The 14,656-nt window shown below is 42.3% G+C and overlaps 1 protein-coding gene across 1 annotated transcript; it reads right to left on the bottom strand.

The window, feature by feature from the left end:
- Positions 1–698: 698 nt before the first annotated feature.
- LOC109741399 (uncharacterized) lies at positions 699–6,531 on the bottom strand. Its single transcript, XM_073502417.1, has 10 exons — positions 5,965–6,531; positions 5,718–5,843; positions 5,535–5,600; positions 4,026–4,217; positions 3,370–3,731; positions 3,195–3,243; positions 2,556–2,615; positions 1,253–1,333; positions 996–1,143; positions 699–781 (listed from the first exon to the last, which is right to left on the bottom strand). Exons 1-10 carry the CDS (start codon positions 6,004–6,006, stop codon positions 699–701), a joined length of 1,209 nt encoding a protein of 402 aa, XP_073358518.1. The 5' UTR covers positions 6,007–6,531.
- Positions 6,532–14,656: the final 8,125 nt, after the last annotated feature.

The following is a 14,656-nucleotide window of genomic DNA, read 5'->3' as shown; positions in this document are numbered from 1 at the left end:
AAGTCTCTTTACTCGTTCCGTAGTGCATCATCCCGCAACTAACTCATTGGCCCAGAGATACCTCTCCGACAATTGGAGTGACAAATCCTAATCTTGATCTATGCCAACTCAACAAGTACCATCGGAGACACCTGTAGAGCACCTTTATAATCACCCAGTTACGTTGTGACGTTTGGTAGCACACAAAGTGTTCCTCCGGTATTCGGGAGTTGCATAATCTCATAGTCATAGGAACATGTGTAAGTCATGGAAAAAGCAATAGCAGTAAACTAAACGATCAAGTGCTAAGCTAATGAAATGGGTCAAGTCAATCACATCATTCTCCTAATGATGTGTTAATCAAATGACAACTCATGTCTATGGCTAGGAAACTTAACCATCTTTGATTCAACGAGCTAGTCAAGTAGAGGCATACTAGTGACACTTTGTTTGTCTATGTATCCACACATGTACTAAGTTTCCGGTTAATACAATTCTAGCATGAATAATAAACATTTGTCATGAAATAAGGAAATAAATAATAACTTTATTATTGCCTCTAGAGCATATTTCCTTCATTAATCACTCTAAACCTTTGGTTATAACCCACTACGTGAAGGAACATTACTACTTTCTCTTCCATAGTGGTGTGGATACTATTTTGTAGCAACCCGGCCTCTTTCCCTAAATGTGTCAACAAGCTTGGCAAAACGTGATCTTCACATTTGAAGCATGTTCACGACCTCTACGTCGTAGCCCATATAGATGTAGTTTAGATTAAACATCCTCTCTTTGTCTCGGGCTAACAATAGGTAATACAGGTCACAATCTTTTCAATGCGACGAATCGCTCTCTTGTGTATCAAAATGACTCATGCCTAAAACACATCTATGAGTGTCGATGCCTGAACTACCAGCTTCATCTATTCACCCTAGTGAAATCGTTGTTGCAGGAAGTACTGGCAAAACCAATCCTAGAACCTGCCTAACGGTGGAGGGTGGTGGTATGCTACTTACCTCCATTGCAACCGATAACTCGCCCACCCGGAGATGAAGTAAACAAGACGGAGATGAAGGGGACAAGCAGGTCCTTGTTCCAGAGATTTAACTCCCTGTCTTCGCTGCATCCGCGGATCTGAATCGCTGACGTCACCAGTGCGAAGAACTGAGGTTTGATTTGTTCTACCGTTAGAGGTCAGCAAGTAAAAGGCGGGGGGGGGGGGGCAAATTTTGGTCTGCATCATCGTGCACGCCACCGATTCAGCCTGGCTCACTGCAAACGGTCGATTCGATTGTTCATAGCGAGTAAGCCTCTGGGCTACTTTAAGCTTCATGCCCGTGCTGGCCAGGCTCTCCTATACGCAACCAAATAGTATTTTCTTGCATCCAATTGGCCTGTTTGGGAGAGCCGAAGGCAACTAAACATGCCCTTATTAACGTTTTGCTACAACGATGAGTACATCTATAAATACATTATGCTCCCTATTTTGGAGCTCTAGCACTCAATTGAGGTGTTCCATTTTGGATTAGACTCAGGATTTTGACTGGTTCAATGATTCTGATTGAGGTTATTTTGGGTTTGGTTCATAGTTTTTATTCCATGTAGGTGTTCAATTTCAGGTCTCGCTCATAATTTTGATTGGGTGAACGATTTTGATACATCTCCAATTTCGAATTTGGTTCATGATTTTGACCGAGTCAATGATTTCTTAAATCAATCAGCAATAACCAGCCTATAAAAGCACATGAGTCACATGCAACCTCTCATCGCCTGGCAAAAAATAATCATCAACATGCGAGACTGTAGTACCAATATTGTACATATGATCGCCAGCGTAAGAAACTTTCCCACATATATGTGGGTTGATTGGCAGATAACACAAAATCAAACATCTAGAAAAGGCCCACCATAACAATGCATTATAAAAAAAATAAAAAAATACACCATCATCTTCCTCATGCACCAGACCAAATAAAAAGATTATGAAATCTCGAAAAGGAAACAACACAGTAAAGCACGCACAACCCTTCTAGTAACTTACTAAACTACAAACTAGAACTAGTCGGTGTACCCATCATGGCTTGCAGCTTGCAGCAATTTTACTCGTCAGTACGTACATTTACCGTATTTATATATATTTTTTAAAAATTCGATCTATCCATCTTCAATTATGACAGCATAACGAACACCATAAATAATAAAATGTACATCCAGAATCGTAGACCACCTAGCAACAACTACAAACACTGAAGCGAGCCGAAGGCGCGCCGTCATCATCGCCCCTCCCTCGCTGGAACCGGACAAAACTTGTTGTAGTAGACAGTCAGGAAGTCGTAGTGTTAAGGCCCCATAGAACCAGCGTACCAGAACAACAACCGCCGTCGATGAAAACACATAAACGTAGATGATCGACGACCAAATCCGAGCAAATCCGCTAAAGACAGATCTACCGGAGACAACCTCCACACGTTCACTCATGATGCTAAATGCAACATCGAGACGGGGGCTAGCCGGGAGAACTTTATTCAATTTTCAGAGAGCCGCCGCCGTCTAGCCTTCCTAGGCAGGATACAAACCTGATATCTCGGTTCCAAAAACTGTCCCGCCCAATTTCTCGTGCTATGTGCCCCCTTTATCTCCAGCATAAAAGATCAAACTACGTAGATCAGTTAGTGATTACACGGTTATGTGCCCCCTTTGTCATTCCCTTTATTTAAAACAAAGCCCTCCCGCCAGTAATATTAGTACCTTTTAATATATGACCAAGTCTTTTCATGCATAATATTAATACCTTTTAATTGGTAGGGTGTCAATTATTGCATAGACTTAATATAAAATTTGCACTTTGTACAAATGTAGAAGTAAATAATATAGCAACTGAAGCACAAGTAAATATGGGAATGGTACCAATAGTAATTAATGTCATAGTGTACAAACCCAGACCCATCTGAAACATCTAAAACAAAGCCCTCCCGCCAGGAAGGGCCGGGATCCACCGCGTCCCCATGGCCGTAGGGAGGCGCGGACCGGAGGCAGCTGTGTGAAGAGGCGTCGTGGCACATCACATTCACCGTATATACAACTGCTGAAATTTTATGATTACACAGCATTTACGGAATTCACATGTGAGCACACACATTAGAGTCGAGCAGAACACAAGATGAGTTCCGCGACCAATTGTCATGTAAACACATCAAACTTTTGTCCCAACGCACCAGTACACCAACATTTGCATGCCGAACATCAAGCAGAGAACTATGTGGGCTGCAAAGCAGTACAACAGTAGTACTATGAGATACACTATCTCTGAAACCCTAACACGCCAGAAATAAAGCCAAGGATGAGTTGCCAGACCACACCGGGGCACAGAGGACCCCTTATTACGTATACCGGTCGCTCGACTGGCCGAAGTGGCCGGAGAAGCTGAGATGGTGGCCGTGATGGTGGAAGAAGTCGTCGTCTTTGCGCGCCGCTTGAATCATGGTGAAGGCGGGAGCCGGGGCGGCGACTCTCTTGCTGTTCTCTTGGGAGGACATCGCCTTGGACGCCGAGTTGCTTCGGTCTCCGGCTGCGCCGCTGCCTAGCCGTAGATGGGTTGAACCCAAGGAATTCGCGCCATCCGCAATGGCCTTCGTGCATGCACTGCCAGACTGCTGCTGCTGCTGCTTCAGCTGTTTGGAATTGAGGAAACGTCCCCCGGAACCTCTTGCCCGCTTCATTGCGTGAAGATGGCGAGACTCGTGGAGGTAGGGCTGCAGATGGAGATTGCGTTCAAAGTCAGGCCAACCAGAAACGAGCAGCGATACAAATGTTATGTTATTTTCATAGAAATACAAAAAGTTTTCATTTCACATAACCATAGGCACTATGGGAAACTAGTGGCTGCACCCACCTTCTCTCTAGGCACTATATGAGCTTCTTAAGTTGCGAGAGGCAAGAAATATAAGTGTTTTTTACACTAGAGTAATGTTAAAAACACTCTTATATTATGGGACGGAGGAAGTAATTAACAACGGTAAAGTAAACAAAGGACAAGCGGCAAGAACCTTTCTGTTTTTTGTGAGTTTATTCTGGGCCTCTAACTTGGCGCGCAGCTGCCTTCGCCGGAGAATCCCATTATATTGTTTGGGATTGACAAATATGGGCTCATCCGCTGCTAATTCGACAGGCAATGGAACTCTTGCCGTCGCAGATGCCCCTCCTCCCGCCATGAGGGGCTGGAACTGTTCCATGTACAACTGGTCAGTCAAGATCCATGAAAAATTGAAAAATGTACATAGGAATGCCTCATGTAGTGTCAATAATTATGATTTACATATGGCCTTGCCTATCTTTGCCTGTCTAGGTGCTGATATAGTACCAACCAACCTAGGAGAATGGTTAAAGGCATCTTCCGTACCATATGACAAGGTAGCACTGCACAATACTATTGGTACTCAGGCTGTACATGATTGCAATAACAGAACCGCAGCAGCAATATATGCAGATCTGGCTGATCACTATACAGGGGCAGGACGGGTCACTTATTCACTTTCTCTAACTATAACTAGTGACTAACAGGACACCACATGCGTCTCAGGGAGTTGCAGGTACACTACACTACTGGTGGAGCCATAAATATGTGATTACGAAAGCAAGGTTTGGCCCAGGAAGCACCAACCGGTCTTCCAGAGCAATTACCACTGCTCTGAAAACCTAGGAATTACCTACAAGCTGGTACCACATGCATCCGGCCTCTACATAACTAGATGCACAGAGCCTTTACAAAGCCACGAGAGTTCACACAAATCAGAAGCACATGACATTGTTTAACGCATAAGGAAGAACAGCCTAAGGCAACGGAGGACTGGGTTTATAAAACTAGTGGGTATGCGGATGAGAAAGAAATTGAAATCTGGTTCATGCAAACTAATGATATCTAGACCATAACACGATATTCTCATCACGGCCTAGTAGAAAATAGTGATCAATAGAGAATTCAAGAATCAGACCCACCAGCACATTTTTCGAACCAACTGTAATTGCTCATAACCATAAAACAGCAGTTTTATCAAGGGAAAAATACAAGTTAATGTAAATGGAAAAAAAATGTGCATTCTCATTAGTATCTTGCTTACAAATAAAACCTGCCATTAGAGTTTACAGTATACTGGTGATTTTTAGTATGCGTGGATTATGTTTAACACCCATTCATGCTTGAGTTAAGATGATTTTTGCTAGGAATCACCGGGGGAGAGGTTGGTCCCCAAATGTTATGTTAGATGAACAGATTATAACTCACACATGTTTATGTTAGATTAAACCAGGCCGTCTCACTTGAAAAATATTTATATGGAAAAATGCAAACTACTAACCCATTTTAACCTTCTACATGCATGATATCATTGCAAGATGGACTGTTGAAAGGATGATAAGGGATTCCACTCAGCATGTCTTCAGATTACTATATGCGCTGATTAAAATGTTATAGGCTTATAAGCTCCCTCAGCGGTGAATTAAAATATAACCGGAGTCGACAACTTGATAGCGTGCAAAAACATGTTTGAAAGACATACCATAGCCCGTGACCCATAGGCCGCCCAAACAGAACCAGAATCATTGAATGGGTATGAAATGCAAGCCTGGATGATATGTGGAAATATGTTATCAGTCACACACCGCGGAATCAAAGAACATGACTGAATCTCTTTTGGTGTTTCCTAAACGAAGTTCAGTTCGTCATGAGAGGCAGAGCTTACCATTGGGTGGCCATAGTCAGTGTTTTGACTTGCAAATACAGAATGCTTATCACCAAAAGTCAAAGTTGACCTCATATGATCGTCAACCGATTTCCCAAAGGAGTCACCTGATGAAAGAATGGGACGCTGCATTATTGCAGAATGCCAGATAACGAAATGAATCAACAGTAATGATCCTACACATCCAGACCAGATAAATCGAGTTATCAACCAAATTATTTACTAGCTTGATATTTCTGATGCTAACCAACTGAAGGTCGAGAACGACATCACAATGCTGTCTGTTCATGTCTTTTTCAGCTCTCACCAAGTGTCATCAGGAACAGCTAGCATGCAATTTCTTCTAGTTATACTATGGTTAGTGAAATGACAAGGCTAAATTAACACAAACAGAGGAACCAGCGCAGGGCGTAGGTATGGGGCAAGGTTGTTAACTGTTTATGCTACCTCTAGTAGTAAACAAAAGGCAGGGGGTCAATTATTAGCCGGCCAAGCCATAATTAATGGCGATGATGGCATCCCAATTCCCAAGAACATGCATGTAGACAAGGAGCTGCTCAAGGCGAAAAGTCAAGAACAGCTCCCAGCCCAAATCCACACACCATCAAATTATGAAATTAACAGAGCAGCTGTTTGGGAGTCTTTTTCGAAAAAAACAACTGTTTGGGAGTGGGAGATCCTCAAGCCCAACTGCATCCATGCCCACCGACTGACATGCAAACCAAATCCACATAAATATCATGCAAGATTCTCCCAGCCAAGAACCGCCGAAGAAAGATTCACGTTCTGCGACCACGAAATCATCTAGCAGGACGACGCGGGAGGGCGGAACGATCGAAAAGACCTTAGAGGTAGATGGGAAAACCTTTGGGATCGTAGGAGGAAGACGAAGAAGAGGGGAGAAGCATGGCTCCCACGCGCCTCCTCCCTCCCGCCGCCCTCTCTCGGTGCGTCCGCCCCCGGGAAGCTAGCTTGCCTCCGCCGTCCCTTTGCGCTCCCTCTCTGTCTCTGCCCCCCGCACGCCCCTCCTCGACCGCGTCACTCCACTTGGGCTCCCCCTTTTATCCATTGTTCCAAGGAGCACCCTCAGCTCTTATTTTATTGTGCGCCTCCGTGTGTCTGCATCTGGTGCCCCATTTGCACTATTGCATTATGCTGCCCAAGTGGGAGAGAACATTGGCAATAGAAAAATGCAAATGGTTTGGCTTTCCCCAGCAAATTCCAAGTTTGCAATGCGCATGAGCTGGGTTTTTTGTATGGGGGAGAAGGGAGTGGTTTTATAGTTTAACCCATGGAGGGAACCGATGTGTTTCCTAGTTCTAGGTTATGGGCATATGCTACATCATTGTCATTCGTGAGGACTGGTTAAACCGTGATAGCGACAAACATTATCATGACCATGTATGGTTGTTCCAACATGATGTTGGTTTGCTCGAGAGAAAGTAATGTGTGAATTTCTAACTGTGCAAGTTGATGCTGGTGACAACATAGTGGCGTGGAAGACTTTTACTGCTCAGTTTACTTTTTACGTAGTTATGTATGAGTTATCTTTTTTATGAAGAAGAGCGCAATGGTTTTATAGTTTAGCCCAAAGGAGGGGACCAATTCTTGGGTATATAGAAATGCCATAGTTGTTCGAGAAGGCCTATAGATTAAACGGTGATAGACAGACATTATCATGACGATATATGATTTGGTTGCTATAGAATTTTGGTTTCCTCGAGAATAAAGTGACATGTAAATTGATAACTATGCAAGTTGATGCGAGTGACAATGTAGTGGCGTGAAGATATTTTGGTTCTTAGTGTACTTTTTGTTTACGAGGACTGTCATAAAAGCAATGACTTTGTGTTTGAAGAAGTAATAGGTAAATTTATAACAACACAAGTTGATGCGAGTGAAAGCATAATAGCGTAATGGGTTTTACAATGTGTTTTTTTTCATGAGTGCAATGCTCATAGCAGAGACAAGCCATGTGAGACCTTCTCCTCCATGGACCATGTGTCGTATAGAAAACACTTAACATGATGGCAGCTTTTATATTTCGTGTAGTTAATTCATTGCGAATTAGAAAATCAAATGTCCATATCTTTACTTACACGGCTGTCTGAATCATACCACATACTACTTGATCGATAAAATTATTTTGTTGAATATATATACCATCAAGGAAACAATATAGCCATCTAAAAATCCTTTTGCATAAAAAAGAAAGAGAAGTGGTCCAAGCCCATGTACCCATAGCAAGAAGCATTGTGGATGTCATGCATGCCACTCATGGTAACCAAAGAGGGAGAGTAATATATTTTTTAGGGGTGGGAGGAAAATATATATCCACTAAACACCATGACTTGCCAAAAATTCCTGTTGGCAACGTCAAGCCATGGCCCACCCGTGACCCGGCTACCATTCATGAAGTCACCGTTGCTGCCGAGGGCCTGCGGTCGCGCATCCAATGCGGCTGCCTACTATGGCCCGGGAAGGCCCTTCGATGGACGGTGTAGGTAGGCCCGCGATATTTATACCGGTTTGCATCATAAGCTGCTGTTCTTTCTCAAAAAAAAAAAAAAAACTAAATAAGCTGCTACTGGAAATGCATGGGGCCGGCTCCACTGGACCGGCGACTCTTTTTCTGCGTGAAAAAGATCGGGTCATCCATGCCATGGTGTGTGTAACGTAGGAGAAGCAACGTGAACCACAGCACCGTGTATACCAACGTTTATGTAAGTGAGCCACGCGCTGGCAAGCCAGGGTCTATTTACCAACAAAAAGTAGCTGGACCACCAGTTGTGGAAAATATATAGCAACAGCCAACAGGGCGGCATGATGTTGAATACTCCCTCCGTCCAGAAATACTTATCCTCAAAATGGTTATAGTCTAAGTATAACCATTTTAAGGACAAGTATTTCCCACACTTTTTGTGCAGCTACAACCATCCAGAAACCTGAAGATGGAGATGTTTTGACAAGTCGTATTTGGTGGAATTATTAAAGCGGTGTGCACGCACTTTGATTAGTAGTATTCCTTTGCTGTTTCCATGGCGTTCTCTTCATCTCCTGCCTACGAGATGCCCTGTCCCCGCAGGGTGCCCTGCCAAAAACACCTACCGCAAAGTGTGTGTGTATCTGATGCATGCCCACTCGATACATACTTTTTTCTTGACATGTAAGTACTCGATACATGCCTACTTCAAACTTGCTCCTCTCTCCGGAGAAAGGAGAGAACCCATATGTGAATATAGTAGAGCGCCGAATCGGGCATTCTTGTTCTCTCCTGGCTCCCGGACCACCTGAGCGGCCAAAAGCGGCGCATGCATGCCGGAGATCAGATCATGCTATCCACCTTGAGAAGCTGGCAGTGCAAGGCCAGGCGTGCTGGGATTCCCAAAGTGGAATTATTCTCCCCGGCACTTGCTGTTTTTATCAAAGTTTAGATACCCCTTTGATCTTTCTTCTCTCCGGGAAATACCCTTTCTAGCTTTCATGATACTCGTGGTACAGTTAGGTGTGGTGTAGCTAGGCTCCATTTATGCATGGAAAGGGCTGCGACTAGGTAATGAGATGTTGCGGTGGGCATCACGGGACATTTACATGACGTGCCGGTCCACCTAGAAGACACTGTCGAGTGGCGTAGCTATGGGAACCAATGGGCAATGGTTCCGACGTCCTTATCGGCGATCAGGTAACGGCATTCGGTGCTGAAAACAGCTCCCTTCCATCATGTACGACTTGTCAAAAGACGATAGATACTATATAAGAACATCCTTGGCACAATGGTACAACTTTTAAGACTTTATTTTAAGTTGTATCCCTTTAGGATTTCGATTCATTAAAAAGTAGAAGAGAGTTGCCTGGTTAATTTGCAGAAAACCCGGTGAAAGCCATTGCAGCATACACGGAAGAAAGGGCACCCAGCCGACCTGCCTACCCACAAGACGCAAACACACACAAACACACACTGATGTGGAGAGGACGCTGTTGAGGTTGCCCACAGTGTCATCTTCATCACTTCTTCCCGAGCAAGCGTCTCTAACTTCATCCAAGACCCCTCCAAACAAACGACACATGAGGATCATGTCGTCCTATGCTAAACAGACGCCCAAAAGCGTCAAGGACCAGGCATCTCCGATTTTGCCGATGAGCCTCACAGGAGAAAAATGCAATCCTTGCACTGACCTCATCCAATGCACCAACCGATGAGGGTCGCCATCCAAACCACCCTTCGCTAGTCATTGTTGTTGCAGTGACACCATCCCAAAACTTGGAATTCATCGCATCATGGTGAGAAACAACATAGACACACTAAAACAACTGCTTCAAAAGGATAACTCGCGACCTAGCACCATTCACAAGCCTTGTCGTCGCCACACATCATCACAACGTCACAAACACGAACAAACCGCCATCCATTGGTCTCTTCAGCTTGTCAGCTTCAACAAGAAGTCTCCAAGGAGGGGAATGACGACACAAGAGACATCGCCATCTTTTGATCTAGGAGTCTGGATCTGAGGTTTCCCTTGGAGCGCACATGGGAGGAGAGGCGCACAAACACAACAACGCCTTCATGAAGGACACCATCTGTAGATGTCGTTGTTGCCGGCTTCGGTCATGGACCAGAGGCAATGAGGTATGGCTCTCTCCTGTTGGTACGCACTCCACCGCCCAGACCTGGCTAACCACCAAGCCTCCACCGATGTGTTGTCATCGATCGCTAAGCACGTTGTGAAGCCAAGACTCAATCTGCCACTACAGGGGGCCATCCCCACCTCTGCCACCTGCCAGTCACTGATGCCGCCGAACGCGGAACCACCGGCCAAGACTAGCTGCCGCCATCATGTTCAGGTCCCCGCAAGGAAGACCCCCACCTCCGTCTCAGCGCTGCAAGCCTCACCGTCATAGCTGCTAGACACGAGAGGTCAGATCCCGCCATCTCCCGCCCCTCGCCACCGCTCTAGGGATCATAGCTCAGGTTGCCGAGCCTTATACATGGTGTGCCAAATCTTTCGCAGAATCGTTTGCATGTTGCTACACCTTAACTCACCAAATCAAAATATAATAATACCATTCTACACTTTTCTGGGCTAAAAGTGTGGCGGACAATTTGTGCGTCACACTTGTGGCAAGCCGTAGCTTAGCGTGGTGTGTTGATGGCGCCATCCAGTAATGCCCTTAGTTTTTTTTTTTTGAAACGAGATAATGCCCTTAGTTACACACGCGCACGCACGCACGAGCTATTTTAGCAAAGCCGTCTGAACCGTCAAAAATCATCATATTTGGCGTCTCGGGGCTGCCTCTTGAAGCGCCTTTCATTTGACAGGTACGTGTGATGGCATGGAAACTTCGGGTGGCTCGCCATCTCACGTGCGATTACGGGGAGGTTGGAGAAAGATAGACGTTCCATTGGCGAGTGGATCCCACAATTATGAAGGTGACACATATAGAGACTCTGAGTTTGAGTGTTGCCTCTCCAAACTACTATGATATTTTGAAGTGCACTCCATAATAAATATGAAGACCGTCCTTTTGACAACGCACACACACACACGAATGCTTTGTCTTTGAGGGCGCCTCATAGTACGAATGTTTCCTGTGCGATTCCAGCTAATAACTGGTGAAGTAATCACCCGAATCCGCAAGGCCGGTGGACGGTGGTGCTCGACCTCCCTCCATCGGCTTTGCCTCCCAGCAGCCAGCAGGCATCGCCATCTGAGCAAAGACAAGCGAAACAAACAATGCCCAAAACGAATATGATACTCCAGCTTACTACAGAATTGCAAAAACATTACAGAGATGTCCGACAAAATGTCGCACGCTCAGTATTTTCACAATTTTTATTTCTTTATTTTTATTCTGATTATGATTAATTCAATATATTTTTAAATTAAATTATTAATATCAAATCCAAAATAATAATATCTATGCTGCAAAAAATTAAAATGTTCATATATTCCCCAAAAAGGTCAGTCCCATGCTTAATAAATGTTCCCATTTATAAGTGAAATGTATTTGTGTTAAAACACAGAAATAATATATTGCAAAATATATTTACGTATTTAGGAAAAAAATACTCATGCACAATTATATGTTCATATACTTTAACAAGTATGTTTCTAAAACAAATATACACATACTAAGTAAAGATAGAAAATAACAAAAATGGTTATTTTTAAAGGAAGCAGAACAAAATGGAGAGAAAAATGAGAAACGAAAAACGAGAAATAATAATAATGAAGGAAAGCACGAACATTGGTTGGCCATGTATAGCCATCCTTGTGCAATATAACGACAATACAAAGTAAGGAGCGATGAATAGGATTTATGACTTATGGAGGCTCATCGCTAAATTGCCTTAACTACCCACTATAAGGGCTGGACATGATACCAGCCATTTAGTTTTATATTTTATATTTTTAATAAATTATATTTCATTTAACATATTTTTTGGAAAATATATTACAGAAAATAAGTATAAACATCTACTGCAATTTCGCAAAAAAAACATATACTACAAAAAGAAAAAAGTGTGCTTGATATAATTGTTCATGTATATAAAATATAAATTTAACTATTCATCTTGTGTTTTTAAAATATTCATGCATACAACATGAATATAAAAAAGTTCATGCATTTTTGTAAACATGTTCATGCGTGTCTGAATATATGCTCATACACTTTGAAAACATTCGAGTCCAAAAGGGAAAATTTATAAAAACTGGAAAAAGAACTAAAGAAGGAAACTTGAAAAAAAAGAAACATATAAAAACGTAGTAGAAAAGAAAATTAAAAGGACAAAAGCAAAACTTGGTCCGACCCAGAATAGGTGAGGGTGCACTTTGTACTGACAAATCCAAGCACTGTGTTACGCTAAAAAAGATACCCCCATGGCCCCTTGGAGCTTCGCGTACACCTATTTGGATTCAAAATGAGCCGGATAATGGCCCGAACTGTTGACAAAATATGTTCAGTAATATTTGTAAAATATATTTCTTTATGCTTTTAACACTCAAAAATGGTGTTTGAAATAATTTTAATTTTATTAAAACTGTATAGAGAAACAGGTTGAAAATGTATTTGATCTAGTTTTAAATTTTGTTCACATAACTTAGGGATTTGTTCATCTATACTAACTAAAACGATGATGCGACTAATAAAAAAATGTTTTTACAAACCACCAAAAAAGTGCTTTAAAAATATTCTTCAATTTTCGTTGTAGGTATTCAAACATGTCAAAGAAAAATCTTCAAGGCAATCTAAATAAATGTTTGTATCTGTCAAAGAGATGTTTTGTATTTTGGAACAAAAAATTTTCTATGTATAAAACATTACCATCTCTCCAAAATGGAAATGCTCCATGTACTTATTAAATGTTCATGGACTTAAAACTCTACATACTAAAGAAAAAAATTTATGTGCAAAATACAAAATAAAATGACAGTAGCAAATAGGAAAATTAACGTGATAAAATAAAAATTAAAAAAATAAAGAACTAAATGAAAAAGAATATAGTAACAAATAATAATAAAATGAAAGGTATAAAAAGAAAATGAAAAATGGTAAAGAAGAAACAATCAATACTTGGCCGACCCAAGTAGAGTTCGCCTTCAAAAAACTTAAATGCCTCCGGCCAAAGTCTGGGCCTCCTCCCAATGAGGCGAGAGAGGTTTTGATCTCGCCCAAATGGCACTCGGAGCCATACCGAAAGCTCAGGCAGTGTAGCACGTGATTGTAACTGTTATATTTTAGCGGGGCCTATGTAAGCCTGCCTTCTTCCCCACGAGGAAGGTGACGACTCTACATCTTTCCTAATCAATGTTTAAAACTTGAAAGCTTTAGATCAACCTACCCAATTCTTCAGCCTTTCCACAAATTTAGGCAATGCTAGAGGAGAATCGGATCTACAATTTCACCAAACCAAACGTTGAGATACATTCCTCGCTAGTCCCCTTGTGCATATTTTTAATCTTGGGTTTGTGGGGAACTCTAGACAACTGTGTCACCAAGGAGCTTTTGAGTTGTGGACTTGTGCTCTGGGAAAGTTTGTGATAGTTTGGAGTTTGCGTGAGGAACTACCGCTAGTGAAGGGAGCTCGTACATTCATTGACAGAGGCTCTCAAATACCTAGGTGAGACATCCATTGTCATGAGGGCATTCATAGTGCTCCACCTCGAGATTAGAACGCCCCCAGTGTGAACTCTGGTTTACATATATTCATTTGCAACATTTGTTGTTATTTCATTTAGTTGTTTGGTAGTTGTCCCTTGTGTAGCTTGCTTTCTTGTGTTAGATCATCATGCATGGTGTATCATTTAGATGAACTTATAGAGGACACATAATTTTTCAATCCCTCCAAAATCAACCAAGAAAAGTTGAAAAAACTGCTAGTCCTCTACTCACCCGGCCGACATCTACGGGCATATTTGACTCTTCAATGTTGATAGCCGCTTCGACACTCAGCATTGGCCACTCTTCCATTGATGCATGGTGCATACTTATCTAGTCCGCCCAACAGAGATCTTAACCCAAATATCTTACTATAAATGTTCACCATACATACATATCATGGCTTTTCCATAGTCATTCTGGGCATATTTCCATGCACTGCAATCATCATCATTTCGCATATGTTACATGACTAGAGACATGTTCTTTGTTGTCATATGCTTTATATGATCATATAGCTAGCTTCATATTATTTGGCACCAATTATCATATTTCATCATTGACATATGCTATGTTAGATTTTGTAATACTGGTACACTGTGAGATCATCATTTATAGTTTCTCTCATGCTTAGAACATTCAGCTGAAGTATGGCAAAAAGTATATTGATCGTCATTGTAATGTGCTTCTCCTCAAAAGAAGAAAAGATGAACCAAATATATGCCACACTAAAATAAAAATTGTTGGGGAACGTAGTAATTCAAAAAATTTCCTACGAT

Source organism: Aegilops tauschii, chromosome 6 (assembly GCF_002575655.3).
Source record: "Aegilops tauschii subsp. strangulata cultivar AL8/78 chromosome 6, Aet v6.0, whole genome shotgun sequence".
Classification (NCBI taxonomy): Eukaryota; Viridiplantae; Streptophyta; class Magnoliopsida; order Poales; family Poaceae; genus Aegilops; species Aegilops tauschii.
Note: the sequence above shows the minus strand (reverse complement) of the source record. Positions and strands in the feature narration are given on the sequence as shown.